A 23,627-nucleotide genomic window follows, 5' to 3' on the forward strand; every position below is an offset into this window, starting at 1 on the left:
GGCCTCACCAATGTCTTACCCAACTTTACCATAACATCTCAGCTCTGTACTCAATACTTTGATTTATGAAGGCAACTAGAAATAATAACGTAAAATTTTATAAAATAACTCAAACTAAATCTTGCTATCCATCTAAGCAATCCATCTAAATGGTCAAATCAATATTATCTTCCAACTTCATGAGAATTCTTTTTACTGTGAGTCAATCCTGAATTATGTATCTGAAAGTGAAATTCATCTATTAATAATAGGTACTCCCAAATAAAGGTTGCTTTCTAAATCCTGCAAACCTTTCAGGAATTACAAAAAGATGATAACTTAAATAAAAATTGGAGGCGAATAAATAAGATATGGCCATTGCAACTCATTATAAAAGCACCACTGTCGAGAACAAAAAGAAATTGCTCTTAAACTACAGTGGCTAGCACGCAATTGCTGCCATTGAAATCAGTATATTGAAGCTTCTAGAGTAAAGCTTGTAAATTATGATGGCAACAAGTCATTAGAGTGTAATGGGGTTTCTCAAGCTTACATTCAGAAAAGTTAAACTTTTCACTGTGGCGAAAGCACTTTAACTGTAATGAATCTTAAACATCTTCAGAGTTATGGAGTCAAGTTATAGAAATTTGACTTTATGATTTAATAGGGTACAATGTGGGTACTGTGAGTAGTGCCAGATTTAAAGTCACAAATTTTTCTGGAATTGGGATGACCTTGCTTTAAGAAATTTTTAATCCGTTTTTTTTTACATGTTAAAAGTGTTAATCCCTGCCCTTTGTTTCACTTGCACACTGACCTAATAAATTAACATTTTTTGAAAGATCTTTTGGGGGAGCCTCCCCACCCACCCAAGAACAACATCACACTGCATAACAGTAATCAACAGCATGACTGGGCTCACAAAAGTATCTGTAATCTTAAATTAGCAGTGCACAGAAGCCTTGATCTTCACAAATGACCCCTTGTCATTTTTAAATAAAATTGACAGAGAATATTTTCTATAAATAAATCAAAATACATACCAATGTATGTTCACTACATTCATGTACAGTTCACTATCATTCATTTTATTGACATCTTTTGATCCAATCTCTGATATTAATGCTAATGCTACTCAGACAAACCCTTTGAGACTCTACTATTTAGCAAACAATATTTATTTATATATACGTACTGTATATGTATTGTTTGTCTGTACATGTGTCTGCATGTTTTTGCACTGAGGACCAGACAATGCTGTTTTGTCAGGTTTTACTTGTACCATTTCATCTGATGCAAGGATCGACAAAGAGATAGACAGCAGACTCGCCAAGGCAAATAGCGTCTTTGGAAGACTACACAAAAGAGTCTGGAAAAACAACCACCTGAAGAAACACACAAAGATCAGCGTGTACAGAGCCATTGTCATACCCACGCTCCTGTTCGGCTCCGAATCATGGGTCCTCTACCGGCATCACCTATGGCTCCTAGAACGCGTCCATCAGCGCTGTCTCTGCTCCATCCTCAACATTCATTGGAATGACTTCATCACCAACATCGAAGTACTCGAGCTGGCAGAGTCCGCAAGCATTGAATCCATGCTGCTGAAGACCCAACTGCGCTGGGTGGGTCACGTCTCCAGAAAGGAAGACCATCGCCTTCCCAAGATTGTCTTCTATGGCGAGCTCTCCACTAGCCATCGAGACAGAGGTGCACCAAAGAAGAGGTACAAGGACTGCTTAAAGAAGTCTCTTGGAGCCTGCCACATTGACCACCGCCGGTGGGCTGATATCGCCTCCAACTGTGCATCTTGGAGCCTCACAGTTCGGTGGCAACAACCTCATTTGAAGAAGACCACAGAGCCCACCTCACTGAAAAAAGACAAAGGAGGAAAAACCCAAAACCCAACCCCAACCAACTAATTTTCCCTTGCAACCGCAGCAACTGTGCCTGCCTGTCCTGCATCGGACTTGTCAGTCACCAACGAGCCTGCAGCAGACGTGGACATACCCTTCCATAAATCTTCATCCGCGAAGCCAAGCCAAAGAAAGAAAAGAAAGAACTTGTACAATCAGATGATAATAAACTTGAACTTGATTAAAGGGATTCACACAAAATACAAATAGGGAAAAAAAATCTGCACAATTGCTCACATCTTCCTTCCTCCCCCTCCCCCCCACAAATTTCCCAAAGGGTAGGACCTTAACAGGAAATAGATGAAAATATTTTAAAATAGTTCTAAAATGATTTTTATGTACAATTTACTTTTTAAAGTCAGGTAGGAGTCAATTCAATTTCTAGGCAAGAGTCTTAAATGGGTTTTGCTTGGATTCACACAAGCTCCACTAAGAACCACTCTGAAACATACAAAGAATTTTACCTGTCTTTTGGAGTCCATGTAGCCAACATTGAAGTTCGTTGTAAAAGACGTTTATCCTTCTTGAGTAGCATTTGCTGATCCCCAACAATCTTTTTCAATAATCCAAATGTGCTTCCTTTTACATTAACTATATCAGAATACAACACCTAGAAATGAGTTGAACTATAGATTATGGAACAGCATAACACTGGAACAAGCCCTTCACCCATAACGTTTGTGATACCCATGATGTAAATTTAAATGAATCCCAATTGCCTACTCATCCTCTATATCCCACTATTCCCAGCGTGTGCATGTGCCTGTCCAAATACTTCTGAAATGTTATAATCATATCTGCCACCTCCCCTTGCAATTCATCCTGGCACTTACCACTCTGTGTAAAAAAAAAAAATTAATCCCAAATTCCCTTTAAGCTTTCCTCTTCTCATCTTAAATCTTTGCTTTTTGTATTTGACTCTTCCACCATGGGACACAGGCTCTATCCTATATGCATCTCTCATCCTTTATATACTTTTATCTAGCCACTCCTTAGCCTCCAATGCTCTAGAGAAACCAATCATGTTTGTTAAATCTCATACTCTATAATCCAAAAACATATGGGATTTGTTGATTAATTGGTGCATTTGAGTGTGTTATGTCCTCAGTTGTACTATGGAAGGTTTTAATAAACACTCAGAGAAGTTTGTAAGTTTACAGCACAAGTTTTACTCACATCTCACACTGTTGCACTGAGCATGCTCACCACTCAAGTGTGATGTGGCTCTTGCAGTCTTGCAGTGCTCCTGCTCCAGCATAAAATAGTCCCAAGTTTCCACTATATTTAATATTCCCCCTTCTTTTAAAAAAAGTCTAAAAATTTAAAGATTTATTAAGATTTAAATTTCTTAAAAATAAATTGATACCTCTTCTTTGCATGCACTTGCCATTAAGAATTAAATATTCTAATTATACAATTGCAGTTCTATATTCTTCTCAGTTGCACTGGTGTTAGGATGTTGCTTCTCCACCTCATAGACCTAGTTGTGTCTGTTTGCTTCGGTGGTGTTGGTACAGTTGTGGATGGTGGTGTTGTTGGCCTCGGTTCTTCTGTTGCTTGCTGTTCAGTTGTTACGGTTGTTGCATGGGGTTTCTACTCTAATTCCTTCACAAATTTCTAGATTATTTGAAGCTGGTGGTGCTTCTGGTGCTTTGTGTGTCAGATCTGGGGTTGGGCGAATGTGGATTCTGTTTTGTCTCAGCTGCCTACCAGATTCTGTCTCAATGATGCATGACTTTGGTGTCTCAGCTTCTCTAACAATCTTTGCTGGACTCCATGTTTTTATCTCTGGCTCTTGAACATGCACATGCTGCCCTTGGAAGAGTTCTGGTAGTGTTTGTGCATGTTTATTGAAATGTTGACGACTTTCCTCTTGTATGTTAGTCAGCTTTCTTCTTGTTTCCTCTTGGTGTATTGTGGGTGGATTTTGCTTGGCAGGGTTGTCTTGTACTTTCTGCCATTCAGAACCTCTGCTGGGGATTTCATGTCGGCCCTCAAAGGCGTGTCTTGCAGTGACAGAAGGGCGAGGTAGGAATCTTCCTTTGTCTCTCGACACTTTGTGAGAGTGCGTTTAATTGTCTGTACATGCCTCTCAATGAATCCATGGCCTTTGGGGTAATGTGGTGATGAAGTAATGTTGGTGAACCCATATTCTGCAGCTATTTCTCTGAATTCACACGATGTGAATTGGGTCCCATTGTCACATATCACTTGTTCAGGTATCCCCTGTTCTGTGAAGAGTGTACGTGCTACTGCAGTTATGGTTGATGCTTTCAGATTCTTCACTTTCCTGATGAAGGGGAATTTGGAGTAGTAGCAGGACACAATCAGATATCATTCTTGGTTTTCTGTGAACAGGTCTGTTCCCATTGTGTGCCATGGCCTGGCAGGTATTTCCGCAGCTATCATCTCTTCTTTTTGTTGTGCATTTCTGTATTTCTGGCATGCCGGACATGTAGCCACCATGTTTTCGATGTCCTTGTACATGCCTATCCAGTAAACTGCTGACTTTGCTCTAAGTTTGCATTTCTCCATTCCCATGTGGCCTTGGTGTATTTTGTGGAGAATTTATTTTTTCATTATCTCTGGTATTATCAGCCGAGACCCTGCCAGCAGTACACCATTCTCCAGGGATATGTCGTCCCTGACAGGCCAATACTGGCGTATTGTAGGCTGTACCTGTTTTATCCTTTCTGGCCATCCCTGTATCACCTGTTGGGAGAAGCAGCTGCAGCTCTTCATCCTTTGTGGTTTCTTCTTTAATCTGGTTTAGTTTGTTATTAGTTACCCTGACGAGGTAATGAATCTTGATTTCTATGTCTTTCATTTCGTATTTTTCATTTGGGGAAAGATGTAACAAAGCATCAGCAAGCACCATTTCCTTCCCTGGCCTATACTTCAAGGTAAAGTCATAACATTGGAACTGGAGGAATAGCCTCTGTAATCTGGCTGGTGCCTTGCTTAGGTTCTTTTTCTGGATGTGTTCCAGTGGGCGATGATCACTCTCTGCCACAAACTGTCTCCCATAGTGGAATTTATGGAACTTTTCGCATCCACATACGACTGCCAACAGCTCCCTTTCAATATTGTCAGGGCTTTTGAGGCAAAAGCTAGGAAGGTTTTCCTTCCTGCACCAATGCTGCCCCAAGGCCTCTGGTGGAAGCATCTACTTATAATGTGACAGGTTTTTTTTCTGTTATAGTAGCTCAGTTCTACTTCTCTGCAGATCACTTCCTCTAGCTTGTCGAAATCTCACTGATGTGATGGAGACCACTGAAACTCCACATCCTCTTTCAGCAACTCTCTGAGGTTGGCTGTGTGGTCTGACATGTGTGGGATGAAGGAACTCATATATTGGATCAGGCTGAGGAACCTTCTTGGTTCTTTTATGTCCTTTGGGTGTTCCATTTCAGCAATGGCTGTTATCTTCTCTGGGCTTCGCCTGACCCCTTCAGATGTGTACATCATTCTGAAGAACTGGCACTCCTCCACCTTGATGATGCATTTGTCTGCCAGCCCCTCTTGTTCTCTCCATGGCCTCATGTAGGTGGAGATCATGGGTTTTCCCGTCTCTGCCAAAAATCTGGATGTCATCTGTGATGCCGACAGCGCCCTTGCATCCCATGTAGGTCTCATCTATCTTTTGCTGGAAGATGTCTTGGCTCACCTTTAGGCCAAAAGGTAGGCACAGGAACTTGTACCGGCCGAATGGAGTGTTGAAAGTTGTTAGCAGTGTCAATTCTTCATCCAGCTTCACATTCCAATACCCATTCTTGGCATCTAGCTGACTGAAGATTTAGGATCCCGTTAGTTCAGAAGTGATGTCCTCCAGCATTGGTATTGGATAGTGCCCTCTTTTGATTGCTTGGTTCAGGTCTTTGGGGTCCAGACATATTCTTAGGCAGCACAAGTTTACAGCACAAGTTTTACACACATTTCTTTTACTACTATGGAATTTACCCAGTCAGTTGGCTCTATTACTTTTGCTATTATTCGTTTTTCTTCCATTTTTTTCCAACTCCTGCTTTAGCTTTCATTTCAGCTCTATTGGCACCTTCCATGGAGCATGGATTATTGGTTTGTATTTTGGGTCTATAGTAATGTGGTATTCAAAGTTCCCAAAACACCCAACTGTGTCATCAAAGCATTTAGCGTACATGTCCATGACTCAGCCTTATTTGTGTTCGGAGGCTGTTATTCAAGTGGGGTGTCGCTATTGATCCTCTTGGACATTTTCTTCTCCCTGATGTCATTGTTTACAGAGATTAGCTGTAATTTTTGACAACTATTCAGGCCTAGGATTGCTGGTCCGTCAGCGTCAACCACAAAGAATGTGCATATAATGCTCTTTCCTTTATGTTTGCCTTTTATTTGAACTTTTCCTAGTTGTTTAATCATGGGGCCACCATAGGATGTGAGCGTGGCATTTGCAGCTTCTAGTATGCCCATTCTTTATGTATTTGGGGAACATTTGACGGTACAGTCTAAGCGGGAGGATGTTGCTTTGTGATCCAGTATCCAACTTTATTTTCAAGTTGAATGTTGTTGGTTTGTTTCTGATCTTTCTTTTAACTTGGATCGTGGTGTGCAATTCATCTTTTTCTCCCTTCCCTTTCTTGGACATCTCATGAAGGAGTATGATTTTGATGCCGAGCGTCAGTGAATCGGAGTCACTGCTGTCTCTTCCCTTGACGTGGTGTACTTTCCTTCTGTATTCTTGGTTTCTTTCTCTTTTCATGTCAGATCTACACATCTTTTTCCAATGATTGACGTTCCCACAGGTCCTGCACTTCCAACCCTACACGGGGCATTTCTTATGGTCATTGAAGGGGTGTATTCTGCCGCACTTCCTGCAGTTCTTGGATGTCTGCGACTTTCTTTGCTTGCGCTTTATGGCATCAACCCTTCTATTTCTGGGCTACATGTTGGCCTGCATGGAGAGGGATTGCATTTGCCTCCTAGTGACCTCAAAGGCCCTAACTGTGTCTATGTCACCTGCTAGTTTCAAGCTGTCTTTTCCTATGAGAGCTTTCTGCCCTTCAGGATAAGCCCTTCCCCAGATTAGTTGGTCAACTGTTCTCTCCTCGATTTCTTTGAACTTGAATTTTCCTGCCATGTTCTTTAGCCTTGTGAGGAAATTACCTACCGACTCATCAGGCTCTTGTTTTAATCCCTGGAACTTGTATCGCTTTATTCTATGGTTGGATTTCGGTTCCAGATGAGAAGAAAAATTTTATAATATCCTTTCTGAATCATTTTCTTCCTCTTCAGCCAGCTCCCAGCTATTAAACAGGTCTAGTCCTTGCTCCCCCATCCAAAGAAGGATGTAACTAACCTTTTCCTCTGGTGTAATTCCCTTGAGGAGACTTTTGAATGCCAGGTTGCCCTTCTGCTTGAACTTTTTTAAAGCCTCTATGACATCATCAGCTTCCCAGTCCATGACTGGGTGCAACGCTGCTGCTGCTGCTGCGGCCATCTTCTTCTCCAGCTCTGGTCGTCAGGTCATGCTGCTTTTTTCCTTTGTTCCTTCTCTTCGTGTTTATTTTAGTTTAGGGATTTTTTCTTTATCTGATGTAGGTATCTGTCAATCCCACCGCTGCCACCATGTTATGTCCTCAGTTGTAACATCAGAGGTTTTAATAAACACACAGAGAAGCTTGTAAGTTTACAGCACAAGTTTTACACACATCTCAGGCTGCCGGTCATGAATGAATACGCTGTTGCACTGAGCATGCTCATTACTCAGTGTGATGTGGCTCTTACAATGTGTCTCACTGAGCATGCTCACCACTTAAGTGTGATACGGCTCTTGCAGAGCTCCTGCTCCAGCATAAAATAGACCCAAGTTTCCACAGTATACCACAGGGTGGCACAGGCCCATGGGGTGGAAGGGCTTGTTTCCGTGCTGAATCTCTAAAATTTTTTAATTTAATTTTTAAAAAAGTGCAGGCAACATCCTGGTGAACATCTTTTGTACCCTTCCAAAAGCTTCCACATCCATCCAGTAATGCAGCAATAACAACTGGATAAACTATTCAAAATTTAGCCTAACCAAAGTGTTATATGGCTGCAACACAACTTCCCAACATTTATGCTCGGCAATGAATTCCTGACAACTCCCACTCTTTAGATGAAAACATTTTTCCTTAATCCTTAAATCAATTACCTTGTTTCTACGTCACCTTTCTTTTGAAATCACTGAGAAGTTCTTCATGTTGACTCCAACAAATCATAATTTTATACATAGCACAATACAGCACAGTACAGGCCTTTCACCCCTTGATATTGTGCTGACCTATATATTCTTATCAAAATAAAAGTACTAAACCTTTCCTACCTTGTAACCCTCTATTTTTCCTTCATCCATGTGCCTGTTAAAGAGTCCCTTAATTGCCCCTAATGATTCATTCTCTACCACCATTCCTAGCAAGACATTCCAGGAACCCAAAACTCCTTGTGCAAAAACTTACCCCTGATAGGTCCCCTTAACTTTCCTCCCTTCACTTTGTAGAGATGTCTCTTGGTGTTTACAATTCCTGCTCTGGGACAAAGGAAATCCTATCCACCTTATTTATACCTCTCAGAAACTTGAACACCATTATTAAATCTCCTCTCATCTTTCTTTGCTCCAGGGAAAAAAAAAATTGCAGCTCTGCTAACCTTGCCTCATAAGATTTACTTTCAAATCCAGGCAACATCCTGGTAAATCTCCTCTGCAGCCTCTCCATAATGGTTGAGTCCCCGCTCGCTCCCTTTTTAAACTCACCTTCACAAAGCCTGGTTCCGACACTCTCTTGATGTCGAGTCCTTGCTTCGCTTCTCTTCACAGCAGTCCCAACACTTATAATAAATTTCTCCTCAAATTCAATTGTTCAAAAGTAAATAATTCCAGTGTTGCCAATCTTTTCAAATAACTAAAATTCTCTAGCCCTTGGAACATCCACATCTTTCTGTCATTAAATCTAATTATTTACAAAGTCATCTATTTGTAATAGTAGAATCAGAATTGGGTTGCCTGCAGAAAGCAGAGGGTAGTAGTAGATGGCATGTATTCTCCCTGGAAATCAGTGACTAGTGGAGCTCTAGGACAATTGCTCTTTGTGATTTTTATAAATGACGTGGACGAAGAATTCAATAGATAGTTCAGTAAACTTGGAGTTGACAAGATGGTTGGAGGTGTTGTGGATAGTGTAGAAGATTGTCATGGGCTTCAACAGGACATAGACAGGATACAGAGTTGGAAAGAGAAGTTTCAGATGGAGTTTAATCCAGATAAGTGTGAGGTGATGCATTTTAGAAGGGTGAAAGAAGGTGGAGTACATGCGTAATGGCACGATTCTTAACAGAGGGTCCTTGGGATCCAAATTCATCAATCTCTTAAGGATGCCATGCAGGTTTATAGGGTAGTTAAGAAGTCTTATGGTATGTTGGTTTGAATTAGTCATGGGATTGCAGTTCCATAAAATTCTGGTTAGTCTACACTTGGAATAATCTTGGAATAATCTGGTGACCTCATTGCAGAAAGGATGTGGAAGCTTTGGAGAGGATGTAGAGAGATTTACTAGGATGTTGCCTGGATTCAAGAATGTGTATTATGAGGCAAGATCAACAGGCTTTTCTTTTTGGAGTGACTTAATAGTGGTTTACAAGAGTTATTAGGGGCTTAGGTAGGATGGACAGCCAGCACCTTTTCCCCAGGGTGATGGTTACGAATACCAGAGGATACATACAAGATATGTATAAGTGGGGAGAGGAAAGTTTAAGGGGGAAGTCAGAACTTTTTTTTAATACACAGCGAGTGCCTGGAATGCATTGCCGGGGTGGTAGTGGATGCTTGTATCATGAGGACATTTAGAAGACTCTTAGACAGGCACATGAATGCAAGAAAATATAAAGGAATGTGGGTGTGAGTTGGGTAATGTTTATATTGTTGAGTAAGCTTCTGTAGGTCGGCACAATATTGTGGGCTGAAGGGCCTATGCTGTGCTGTAACGTTCTATGCTCGATGTTCTATCTTTGAAAAAGCTATTGCAGCAAGTATGGCATTTTGTACAAGCCATGAATTGTTTATCTGTGGATAATTACAAAATCTTTCACCATCAACATTAACTGAAACAAAAAAATAAAGTAAATTGTCTAGACAAGCATGTTAAAGTAATTAGATAAACTTAAGATAATCTATATTAAAAATAGATCTCAATTAAAGCAATTGTAATCATTGTTTCAAAGGTCACAATTCATAACAAAAAGGATACTTCAAAAGATAATACTGAATGAGATTAAATAAAAAACTAGTCTATAGTAAATATGTGAACTCCATTCAGATTAATAACTTAAAATGCATTAAAAATATAGGTCATAGTCACAATGTTTGCATAGCCCTATGGTTTACAAGAGTAACTGCAGTTAAGTGATGAAATTTTCATCATTCTTTACAATACTGATTATGAAGACCATGGTCCTCATCCTCTACAGATTGATGGGCTCATCATCTATTCTTTAAATCCACATTCAAGAAGCTCCCAGGTACAATCTTCACTGAGAAACTGATGCTAGATTCACCAAGGAAGGAGCAATTTTGACTAATCTCACTTCTTATTTTGTAGCTCTATAGTTTAGAATATTTCAAGTGCTCAACAATGTAATCACTTTTGCCTCCATTACATTTTTGCAGTGTATTCCCGGCAACCTCAATTTTTTTTGGAATATTTTATTTTAATTTTCATAGACTCATCAATCAAACAAACAATTAATTTTTTTTTTTTTTTTACAACATTCATGTAACATACAGAGCCTGTATTTAGTTCCCCCCCCCCCCCCAGTCCGGCAACTGCAATTCTTCAGACAAGACCATTATTCCTTGATTTCTTTATCAAAGCCCTATGCAGTGCAGAACTTTTCCTAAGCTACAAAGTAGCCTCACACCATCATTATTGTCACATCTTGGGCTCATTGCTGTTAAAAATATCAAGCAATTTGAATGATTTTGAATATCTGTTAAATGATTTTAAAACATACCTCTGGAGGTAATGCAAGGATCTTTAGTGCCTCTTCATCAGTTAGAGAATCCTGTGAACACTTCATAATTTCAAAGCTATTTTGTTTTAAAGATGTGTCTTGTACAGAAATAGCTGCAGTTACACCTTTGGATTCTGGAGGAGTTACTGCACGTATAAAAGTGCCATCTAAATCCTTTGTGGTCTCTTCCTCCAATCTGACCTTATGTCTGATTTCCATGAGAAATTCCGTAGTCTCATTATCCACCTAAACCATTAAAAAAGGCATTTTTTTTTTTAAAATTAATCCTGAAGAGGCAACCTTCTGATTGTTTGCAACATTCACATACAAGTACAGAGCAACATTTTTGATACAAGCATTCAGAAGATAAGACACTTATCTCTTCAGAAGTGAAAAAATGAGAAATGTACCCTTCATTGTAAACTTTCAATTTGATTTAAAGTTTAGTTTGAAAGTATACATTTCAAAAGGACTGACAACTATCACTTTTGCAGGCAGAACTTCCAAGTATACCCTTATATCTGGACCTCTTTGCCTGTAGAGGTTAAAGTCATTATCATCGTTAATTTTCACCCTGACTATCATTTCCAGGCAGCTTTAACTGATCTGCACTACATCTTAAAGTTTAATTGGATCTTATGGATTCTCTCTATTCTGGTGTATTAGATTTTCAGAAAGTCTTTGATAAAGTCCTGGAGAAGTTAAAGTGTAAAAATAAGATGCACCGATATTATACCGGTATTGCCTTCAAATTAGTTGACAGATAGGTAACAGAAAGGAGGAATAAATACCAGTATTTCTGACTTCCAGAAAGGATGTGGAAGCTTTGGAGAGGATGTAGAGAGATTTACTAGAATCTCCCACTCAGCAGACACTCCCTCTAAAGCAGTGGTTCCCACCACTATTTTAATCATTCCAAATTGATTCGTTATGTGCGCAGTTTCATACCTCCAAAGGAAATGGGCCAATGACAATTTTTCTCAAGCAAAATATATCAGTAATAATTGGGTCTAGAGCAGTGATTCTCAACTTTCCCTTCCTACTCACATACCACCTTAAGCAATCACTTATTAATCACAGAACACTTATGGCATAGGGAATACTTAAAGTGGTATGTGAGTGGAAAGTAAAAGGTTGGGAACTACTGCTCTAAAGCATCCTCTTTTTCCATAGCTGTGATACTATCCCTGACCAGTAATGCTACTCCCCTACCTCTTTTACCTCCCATCCTATCCCTTTTGAAATACCTAAACCCCAGAACCTACATCAGTCAATCCTGTCCTTGTATCAGCCAAGTCTTTGTAGCGACCACATCATAATTCCACGTACCTGATCTAGGCTCTAAGTTCATCTCCCTTATTTTTAATGCTCCTTGCATTGAAATAGACATTTGAAATTCTCCAACTGACTACATTTATGGTTCCTCCCCTGCCTGTCTTTCCTCACAAATGCACAACACATTGCATCATCCTTTCCACCTTCTGCCCTATTCTCTGCACTCACATTCTGATTCCCATCTCCCTACCAAACTAGTTTAGACTCTCCCCAAAGGCAAACGTGGCCACCAGAATATTAGTTCCTCTCCAGTTCAGGCATTTCTGCCCTCTAGTGTTCAAGGGTTAGTGTTGTGAGTAAGTCTATCAATGTTGAAATAATAATTGCCTCATTTTAAAGGCAGCTCCAGAAGTGACAACTGTGCAGAATGAGGTGCAGTTCAGGTATATTTTTCTACAGGTCAGACCTTCTCCAGAAGAGATCCCAATGAGCCACAAATCTGAATCCCTGTCCCCACTCTTCAGCCACGCATTCATCCACCACAACTTCCTATTCCTACCCTCACTGGCCCATGGCGCAGACAGCAATTCATTCATCAATAGAATTATCAAAGAGTTGCAACAAAAAAGCAAGCTATTCAGCCCATTTTGTTCCTGTGATTTGTAAATGCGCCATGAGTTTAATTCTACCTTTCAGCACCAAATCCATAGCATATCATGGCCCTTTAAGTACATATTCACATAGTTCTTAAGAGTGACAACAGTTTCTGCTTCGATCATTTTTTCAGGCAGAATTCCAGTCCCAACCACTGCTTACCTTAAATCCAAGTCTTCTGGATTTTACTCCTCTGTTAAAAGATTTATGTCTTTTCTATTTACTCTTTCCAGCCCCAACTGGTTACTTTATTGATTTTTTAATTCTCTCTGTATAAAAAGTGCTATAATTTCTACGTGGTAATGTATACAAATAACCTTGAATTAAATTGTTTGATTACAAATTTAAAGCTGTGGATCACAAAGGCAAATAAAGGAAAAAGGCCTATTTGGCCCAAACATTATGGAGGACACTGTATGTCCCCTGGGCCTGATGGAAACATGATGGAAACATGATCGATTGAATTCAAAATTTGCATGGCCCATGAAAAAGCTCGGGATATGCAAAGTGGTGTTATGCTAACTGGAGATCTGTGGTCAGTGGCATTCTCCAGATACCTTTGTGTGTGTGTATGTATGTTTTAAATTTCTGCTGCCTCTCTACATTCAAGATAGATGATAGAGACTCATTAAATCTGGTTCTGGTGATTTTTTTTAATTTCAAGAACCATATCTGAAGCCATGGCAGTATAGGTCCACCATTTCTGTTGGATCTACAGAATTTATTTGCTGTTTATAACAGGGTGCAGTTGACAATTCTACATACCTGAGGTAGATCATGCAAAATACAATATGCATGGGTGGCTTAGTGAGAGCTAAGCATTGTAGATATTACAGTCTGAATATTGAAAGCAAATGTAAACTTGTCAAATTTGATAGGGGCATGGACAGCAATACTATAATGATGGAGACAGAAGACACAGCAATGCTGGAATTATGCATTCTATAATGATGTTCATCTCATTTGGACTATATTTAAATGATGCTTCAATAATTTAATAGAAGACTTAAGATATGATAGATGCTTTAAAAATGAAGTAGACAATTCTGCCATCAAAGTGTGGGTGTTATTTTTTTAGCTCCAGTTGTCCAATGGGGATAACATGAATCCTTTGAATTCCCTTCCTTCTTAAAAAGTCCTTCAACTTTTGACATGACATTCTGTAATCCATTTTACCCTTGAAGAATAGAACCTCAGTAACATCCAATAATTCCATATATAAGTTAGCAGTACAACTGTGAAACAGTTTTAATCAGTTCAATATTAAATTTTGTGTACATGAACTATGGATATTCTGTTGAAAATAACACGCTAGTCAAACAACTGAATTCATACTGAACAGTAGCATCTATAATTAAAATACATCTTTCTCACCTGTTTGTCAGCTGTCTGCTGCAAATCTTGCACTGATACCTCCTCTTCTGATTGTAGAATTATCACATTATCTTCAGACTGTATGATTTCCACAGCAGCCTCAGTTTGTGTAATTATTACATTATCCACCTCATTCTGCACAGTTGTCACTTCTGGAGCTGCCTTTAAAATGAGGCAATTATTATTTCAACATTGATAGACTTACTCATAACACTAACCCTTGAACACTAGAGGGCAGAAATGCCACTTTAACCTACCTTTAGGTTTCGTGAAAATCTCATTTCACAATTAATTGACAATTGAAATGCAGTTTTAATTCTCAAACGTCTTGCTTATATTTAAATTCTGTATCAAAATTGTTAAGGATATTTTAGTTAAAAATATCTCAGTAATACTAATCTTTTACTCTTGTTTTAACAATCGTTAAAGACATCAAGGGCAAGCTACCACTGAAGCAAAGTAATTTATATTTGTGTTCAATCTGTTTGTCTAGATTTTAACATCTGCTTTACTTCTAGCATTGGAGGGATGAAGCACAACTTCAATTGCATGCTTTTCTTTATTGTGGGCTAATGATCAATTGACCATCATCCTTCCCTCGAGTGCTACCTTTGTCATCAATGCATGGACACATTTCACTCCCAGAAGGAGTGCAGCAGCAGTGGTATCACCTGTCCTGCCAAGACCATTTGCCTTAAGAGATTACAACACCGAGTGATACTGTGTAAAACATGCTCTAATTGCCTCGTTAAAGACCAATAAATTAGAGTCAGAATTTTGTCATGAACATGTCACAAAAAGTGTTGTTTTGCAGCAGCATTATAGTTCCAAATATTGCTATAAATTACATTTTTTTAAAATTAGTGGGAAAGAAGAGAAAGCGAGGTAGTGTCTGTGGTTAATTGTCCATTCAGGAAGCTGATGGCAGAAGGAAGAAGCTGTTTTTGTACTGATGGGTGTTTGCTTCAGGCTCCTGTACCTCCTTCCGGACTGTAGCAGTGTGAAGAGGCATGGTCTGGGTGATGAGGGTCCTTGACGATAGAGGCTACTTTCTTAAGACATTGCCTCCTGAAGGTGATGTAAGATTACAATAGGATCTAGACAAACTGGGAAAGTGGGGCAGAGAATGTCCAATGGAATTTAACTCGGACAAGTGTGAGGTATTGCACTTTGATGGGTTAACCAGGGCAGTGCTTGCATTATGAATTGCAGGGTCCTGGGGATTGTTGTAAAACAAAAAAGACTTGGGGTACAGGTACATAATTCTATGAAAGTGGCAATACATGTAGACAGGGTGGTGAAAAGGTGTTTGGCCTGCTTGCCTTCATCGAGTACAAGACCCAGGGAGATCATATTGGAACTATAGTAAAAACACAGAAATGCTGGAGGAAATTAGCAGGTTCAAAGGAGGTAAAGATACAGTATATAACTGATGTTTCGGGCTTGAGCCCTTCTTCAGAGTATGATCTGGGACAATTGTGGATCTTGGGTAGGAGATAGAAACAGACAGTGTGGGTGTGGTGGAGCACTATTATAGTGTTATATTATAGTACAATATGCATTGTACTGGTTGGCCTGCCCCTGATACTGTAACTCCTCCCCCTCAGGATTCCTAATAAAGGTCATACCGCCCAATCCCCTCCCTCATTACTGCCTTGGAATCGGGCCAACAGCATGTAAGATTATACATGCAAGTTTATAGCAATTAAAACCTATTAATCTCAACTTGTGGTCTGTTGGGTGTAATTGATAGCACTACAGTGGGGAGATGACCGGAAATGATAAGTTCAGAGATAGTGCGTGAGACAGTGGTTTGTTAAGTTTAGGTGGGGTCCTGTTGGAGAGTGCAGTGAACTGGAATTCACTGTCTATGTATTGTTCAGATGGCTGGCTCCACCCTCACCTACCCCAATATAAAACATGGCTTTCCCACCTTACCTCAGATTCACCTGAGAACTATTGTGTCTATCAGCCATTGATTATAAGCTATTAAAAGCATGTTAGTATTCCTCACTTGTTTCTGAGTGCAATCAGTCATGTTACAAAGGGGTAAGTAAATGGAGGTGTCTAAGAGTTGTCTGGCATTCTGAAGGGGTAAGATTAGAATGGGTAAGAGGAGTGGTGAAGTTGAGATGGTCGACATCTCAGTGGCAGATAGAAATATAAATTCCAGAGCAGGCAGAAGGCCAGAACGAGATGTCCAGGAAGAAAAAGGTTTAAAGCGGGAGAAGGGATCTGTTGTAGGGGACGTAAAATCCTATTTGTAGAAATGTGCATGAAGATGAGCAATAGAAGAGAAGTTTAGCATTATGGCGTACGCGGAACTCATTGAGGTGTGGGCAAAGGGGGGGGGGGTGAAGGTAAGGCCTCTACTGAGGACTGAGCATTCCATCTCTGAGAGAGGAAGGTCGAGGGGTGGCAAAGACCGAGCAAGGGTTATGGGTGGGGGGGTATCAATAGGGTAGAGGGGAGAAAGGGAGGAGAATCAGGAGGGGTAGAACAGAAGGTGGTTAAAAAGGATCCAAAGGAGAGAGGGAAGGTTTGGGGAAGTCAGATTGGGGAGGGGAGGGGAGCGGAGAGGGGCCAGAGAGAGAATTTGTGATGGAGGCTTAGTCTTGTGGGACACTGGGACCAGAGAGAGAGATCACGTCAGAGGCTCATTGCTTTAGGCTGCCAGGGTCAGGGTGATAGTTTAGTTTGGAGGCTTGGACCTGTGGACTGCCAGTGCCAGGGTGAGTGTAAGCCACTGGGGCCAAGATGGGAGATCACGACAGAGGGTCAGTCCTGTGGGCTCCTATGTTCAGGGTGAAAGATCACATCCAATGCTCGGTCCTATAGGTTGCCGATGCCAAGGTATGAGATCACAATGGAGGCTCTGTCCTTTAGGTCGACTGGGCCAAGGTGGAGATCTGCGACAGAGGCTTGGTCCAGTAGGCTGCCAGGGCTAGGGTGGAAACCTGCATCAGATGTCATAAAGACAGCAGTCTCAGGGAGGCAAGCTTCCGATCCTTGATGGACATCAAGAGAGTGTCGAACCGGCAATTGAAGGCGTGGATGCAGTGGAGAATTAAGTATAGGGGAGGTCCGTGGCAGGTCATGGCAAATGACAATCTGCTGGTATCTGTGTATGGAGGTGAGGGGTGAAGACAGCAACAGTCAATACACCACAGGTGCCCAAGATCCTGGTGGAGACAAAAATGGGAGGCCTGGAGCTGAAATCCACACTGCATCACAGTGGCAGAGACACATAGCCAGGAAGGACACCTGACTGTGGAAGTGAGTTGTGCGAGTACATGGTCTTAGAGCTTGAGAGTGGCAGGGAGTGTAGATGGGGAACAGTGAGATAGACTCTTACATAACTCCCCTCAAAAAGAGAACTTCTTCAGGATAGGCTTCCCTCAGAAATTTTACAGTGGGGCAACTAATGTTAAAACTATATGTGTGCAGTTTTCATCATCCAGTTATAGGAAAGATATGGTGGAAAGGGTGCAAAAGAATTAACAAGATTGTTGCCAGGACTGGGTGGGTTTGGGGGGATGGGGTGCAGTGGGCTTTAATTATTAGGAGCGGCTGAAGCTTAGGGAGCTAATGGAGGAAGATGTTGTAGGTTATAAAAATACAAGAGCCATTGCTAAGGAAGTCATCATCTTTTTTCGAATGAAGGAGAATCTTAAACCAGAGGGCATAAATTTTAGGTGAGAGAAGAGAAAGATTAGTCTTTCAAAAATGTAGAATTATAATCTCACACACCAGTTATGTTTCGTACTTAAGATCGATTTGTTTCCAATTTTTCAGTTAACTCTCAAAGCTTTTTTAACATTTTAAAATTTAAATTTAGACATACAGCATGGTAACAGGCTTTTTCAGTCCACAAACACATGCCTCTCAATTACATCCAACTGATCTACAACCCTCAGCATGTTTTGAATGGTAGGAGGAAACCAGAGCCCCTGGGGAAATCCCACGCAGACATGGGGAGAACGTACAAACTCCTTACAGTGTTGGATCAAACCTCTGTTCCAGTTGCTGTAATAGCATTGCACTAACCACTGCACTAACTGTGCCGCCCTTTTTATGCAAAATATTATTGCTTTATATGAATATTGGTGCCTAAATGTATTCTCTCAGGTCAGTATGAGGAATTTCTGCCAACCAAACCAATTTGATGTGCTCTATGATCTCCAGACCCCTACCTTTATGGCACACCAATAGAAAAATATACAAAGCCATTTAAATGTAGAAGAGGCTTGGCTGTTAGGTTTGGTTAACACTTTCAAGCTTGTCTCCAAGCAACTGCACTCGTGAGCTACACAATTTTGGTTACATAACAACAAAGCTTTTTGAGTGATCATGTGGTGCGTTGGGCAATTGGGTTGTGTGCATTCTGGTGTAGATTTGTCACAGTGAATATGTGGCAGAACAATCATGGCCTGCACCAGTAACTACTGAATTGTGGAGATTGAAGAATTCTGATGATAACATACATCTATACATATGGAATGAGTCAGCAAATGGACAATCCAGACAGATGCACAATTATTAGCCATGGAAAGTATCTAGTTTCCAGTCTATTTTAATATACCTCCAGATATAATGCAGGCATAAAAGAAAGAGTCCAGATAGAAAAACATGATGATCATATCTTCCCAAAATAAACTTTCAGTCTTGCTCAAGCAAACATGAAAAATATAAGCAGAGCTATTAAATAGTGATTCATTTTTTTTTTTCCAATCTTATCATCACGGTTTGTTCGACTATTATTATTCAAACAGGCACTAAAACTGATTACCACTGTACTAATACTGAGCAGAAAAATAACTATAAAACTCGAACTCAAACACAATGGTCCATGTAGCTCATTATAAGCATCTATTTTATATGAAGTGAGTGCTCAACTGACAGAAGGAATCCTGTCTTCTCCAAGAACTTTAACCAATTATTTTATCAACCTAGTAACCTAAGGCTCAATTTGTATCTCAGCCCAACCAGTCCAATAACCATGAAAGTAAATCATTTGACAGTAATACTTTTATGTGCTTAAACGCATGAATTACCACTTTGTTCCTCTCCACATTTTCACTATCTAAAAATTAAATCTTTATAAAGCTTCAAAATTCACCATATTGCTGATGTCAGCACGGTGCTACCTTGTATGTTTAGGTAAGTGGTACTTATCAGCATCAGCACTTGTATTAAAGTCACTTTCAAGTAACTATTAAAATAATTTAAAGATTTTTGGTTATTTCCATTCATTCAGAAATGGATACATTGTCCGTTACCCCAAAATGATAGCTTTTCAAAAACCTCAAATTAAAGACAAGAATGCAGATGGAATCCAAATATGTTTGTACTTTTGCACTGCCAATGTGGTATTATCAATATATACACCATACCACCAGCAATAGGCAGTGCACAGAATGAGCCTGCTTGACTTTCTACTGTCCCTTCACTTAAGTGCCAGTGAAGTTGAGTCACCTCCCTGAAGCACAAAGATCAGGGTTTCAAAGATAATGCTGAAGTTTCCTAAAGTAGCAAGTGCTCAAACTATTGGCATACAAAACCAAAAATTTTGGATGTTGAAGATCTGAAAAAAACTCAAAAAATACAGGAAATACATATTAGGTCAGCTAACATTGGCAAATTGAGAAACAGAAATGATATTTCACTTGATATCCAGGCATCAAAAATTCTGATTTTTTTTTCCTCCGCACGTTAACCACTCGCATTCTAATTTAAAATCGTGGAAAATGATTAATAATCAGGTGGTAGATCTACACCGGGGACCCTAACTTCATGATGAGGAGAATGGAACGGTGCACACAATTTTCTGTGAAAATATTGCGACTGGACCTACTAACATTTGGCTTCATTGCATTGTCCAAAATGGATGTGATATCAGGTCACGGATTGTCGAGAGAAAGCAAAAATCAATCAACATTTCAGGCCTGTGCCCTTCATCTGGATCAAGTTCCATAGGATAAATATCTCTAGTGACCTGTCCAGAACCAAGCACGTTGACAAGATGACCAAGAAAGCACAATCATATCTCAAATTTCTTAGAAGGCCCAAGAGGTTTGACATGCTCCTCAACAACTTCTACAGGTGCACCATCAAAAGCATACTTACTTCTTGGATGCACCACAGTGCGGTATTAAAGCTGCTTTGTTCAAGATCAGAATAAGCTGCAGAAAGTGGTGAATACAGCTCAGAGCATCATGCAAATTTTCTTCCCCTTTGTGGACTCTATCTACATCTCACTGCCTGGGAAAGGCAGCTGACATACTGAAGGACCCATCATAGCCTATTCACATATTCTACTTCTTTTCCCCATTGGCAAGAATGTTCAAAAGTGCACAATCGTGTATCAACAGCCTTAAAGACAATTTCTTCCCCGCTTTGACTCGGTTTCCATGCTTACTTCCACATGCATGGTTCTTCACCACCACTACAGATCCCTTCCCCTGCTTTAAAAAATGTCTTTCTTTTCCTGGGCACCTCATTCCGGTCTTCTACCTACTCAGAACCTTTATATTTCCAATTGCCACCATGACATCAACTGCATTGACTTCACTACTCCCTTCACTCATTCCAATCTCACCTCATTGGAGCATCTGGCCCTCCACTCTCTCCAAACCAATCTGAACCTCACTAACAAACCTGCACACAAGGGTGGCACTGTAGTGGTCTGGCGCATTGACCTTATCTGGTCAAAACCAGACCACAGCTCTCAGACACCTCCTCTTACCCCTTCAACAGGACCCCACCAAAACTCATCAAACCACTGTATCATACACTATCTCTGAACTCATCACTTCTGGTCACCTCCCTGGCATGGCCTCCAATCATATTGTTTCCCAATCCCATACCACCGGTTTCTATTTCCTACACAAGATCCACAACCCCAATTGTCCTGGTAGACTATCATGTCTGTGTGCTCCTGCCCCAATGAATGAGTCTGCACTTACCATGACTGTTTTTTCCCTCCTGGTCCAGTCCCTCCCCACCTACATCCAGGTCACTTCACATGCCCTCCATCACTTCAACAACTTCTAGTTCCCTGAATTTGATTGCCTCATATTTACCATGGATATCCAATCCCTATGCACCTCCATTCCCCATACAGAAAGCCTCAAAGCCCTTTATTTCTTTCTGGATAATAGAACCAAGCAGTCCCCCTCCACCACTACCCTCCTCTGACTGGCAGAACTTGTCCTCACCTTCAATAATTTCTCCTTTGACGCATCACACTTTCTTCAGGTTAAAGGGGTGTCCACATGGGACCCAGCTATGCCTGCCTTTTTGTTGGCTACGTGGAGCAATCCACCCTACAAGCCTACACAGACAAGGCCCCTTAACTCTTTCTCCACTACATCAATGACTACTTTGGTGCTGCCTTGTACCCACGATGAGCTTGTTGACAATCCATTTTACTGCCAACTTCCACCCTGACTCAAATTCACTTGGTTCATCTCTAGCAACACTTTCCCTTTCCTTGATCTCTCTATCTCCATCTCAGGAGACAAACTCTCACAAACAATCTTCTGTAAACCCACCAACTGCTACCTCGACTACACCTCTTCCCACCCTGTCCCCTGTAAGGATTCCATTCTATTCTCTCAATTCTTCCATCTCCGTCACATCTGGACCCATGATGACTTCCATGCCAGATTATCAGAGATGTCCTCCTTCTTCAAACAACGTGGCTTTCCCTCTATCACCATCATATATTCACCTGCATATCCTCCATTACCCGCATATCTTTCCTGGCCCCTTCCACCCCTGCGCGCAACAAGGACACCCCACCAGCCTCTGCAACCAACACAACCTCCTCCACTATTTCCACTACCTACTACATGATCCCACCACTAGACACATATTATGCTCTCCTTCCCTCTCTGCCTTCCGCAGGGACCGCTCCGACTGTAACTCCCTTACTCACTCCTCCCTCCCCACCATCTCTGTGACCACAAGAGATGCACCACTTGCACCCACACCTCTTCCCTCAGCACCATTCCAAGTGAAGCAACTTTTCACGTGCATCTACAGGGGTTATCTACTGCATCCGGTGCTCTAGCTTTGGTCTCCTCTACATCGGAGAGACTGGATGCAGACTGGGAGCATCTTGGCTCTGTCTGCTGCAATAGCATAGATCTCCCAGTGGCCACCTATTTCAATTCTCCATCCCAGTCCCTTGCCAACATGTCTGTCCGCAGTCTCATGTACTGCCAGAATGAGATCACCCCTAAATTGGAGGAAGAACACTTCATCTTCCTACTGAGCATCTTCCAACAGACGGCATTATTATCAACTTCTCTGGCTTTCGTTGAACCATTTCTTCCCCCCCCCACCCCTTTCTTCCCCATCATCTCTCCATTCCTTGTCTCCTTTTGTACAGATGTGCTAAATTCTACCTAGACCCTTATTACATCCAATTAACACTTGTGTTGGTCTGGATTCCTCCCCCATTGTTTGAATTCTGAAACTTTCTGATATATCCCACTTCTGCCTTTTCTGATTTTTCCTTGAAGAAGGACTCAGGCCCAAAACTTTAGCAATATATCTTTGTCTCCTTTAGATGCTGAATACTTCGGTATGTTAATATAATCACAGCATCGACAGCCTATCATGTTTCTCTTCTTCCCTGCAGCATCATGCTCCTGAATGAACAGCACATTAGTGTTTTCTTTTGCTTCATTGTAACCTTCGATTCTGTAATTATGCTCCCATTTTCTACTTTATATGGCTTTAGAAAAGTTGATCTGTTTGAATGCTTGCAGAAGAACCTCTCTCATTGTACCAGGTATAATGTGACAATAAACTTAAACCTAAATCAAAGTGCATTTTAAGAATTCTGCACTCTCTATACATTTTGCATGAATTCTGATTCAATTATTAAGAGGGTTGAAGTTCCCTATGATTACAGACTCTGTTTTGTACTCCTCAGAACAAGGTAAATTAGATCCTGCGGTTTGGCTCTGGGCAATAAACATCTTTGTTAATGCTGACTATGTGGAGACTACACCAGGTCAAACAGGTGCAATTAATTGTGCATTGTGCTTAAAATATTAGTTTTCCAGCCTTATACAATTTACCACTTCTCCCACTACAATGAGATGATGCAAAGATGTGGAAGACCAGTTGACCTTAATGGTGGCCTTATCCAAATATGCTCAGATATATACAAGACATGTCAGCAGGATTATGTGACAGGGTGATTCTGATCTTCTAACATTGATGGTGTTAAAACCTTTACCAACATACAGCATAGGATATGTTGATACCCAAAATGTGAATGAATACAATCTGACTGTATCTATAAAAGTGCCAAGATTATAAAATTTCTAAATGAATTTAAATACAAATAAAATGCAGTTTGAATTTAAATATAGTTATTTGAACACAGATGAATAA

At 40.6% G+C, this 23,627-nt stretch overlaps 1 protein-coding gene across 7 annotated transcripts in view; it reads right to left on the reverse strand.

Annotated features, from left to right (window-relative positions):
* Positions 1-23,627, reverse strand: part of ttc6 (tetratricopeptide repeat domain 6) — a 249,087-nt gene that overhangs the window by 172,059 nt on the left and 53,401 nt on the right. For all 7 annotated transcript variants that reach the window (XR_011351280.1, XR_011351281.1, XM_069916775.1 and 4 more), the window contains 3 exons: positions 14,217-14,378; positions 10,914-11,159; positions 2,360-2,505 (listed from right to left, as the gene is read on the reverse strand). Coding sequence is in view for 5 of the 7 variants with exons in the window: in XM_069916775.1 (XP_069772876.1) it covers positions 2,360-2,505; positions 10,914-11,159; positions 14,217-14,378 (554 nt within the window). In the remaining 2 variants the exon portion in view is untranslated. The remainder of the gene's footprint in view (positions 1-2,359; positions 2,506-10,913; positions 11,160-14,216; positions 14,379-23,627) is intronic.

This window comes from Narcine bancroftii, chromosome 2 (genome assembly GCF_036971445.1).
Source record: "Narcine bancroftii isolate sNarBan1 chromosome 2, sNarBan1.hap1, whole genome shotgun sequence".
NCBI classification, from domain to species: domain Eukaryota; kingdom Metazoa; phylum Chordata; class Chondrichthyes; order Torpediniformes; family Narcinidae; genus Narcine; species Narcine bancroftii.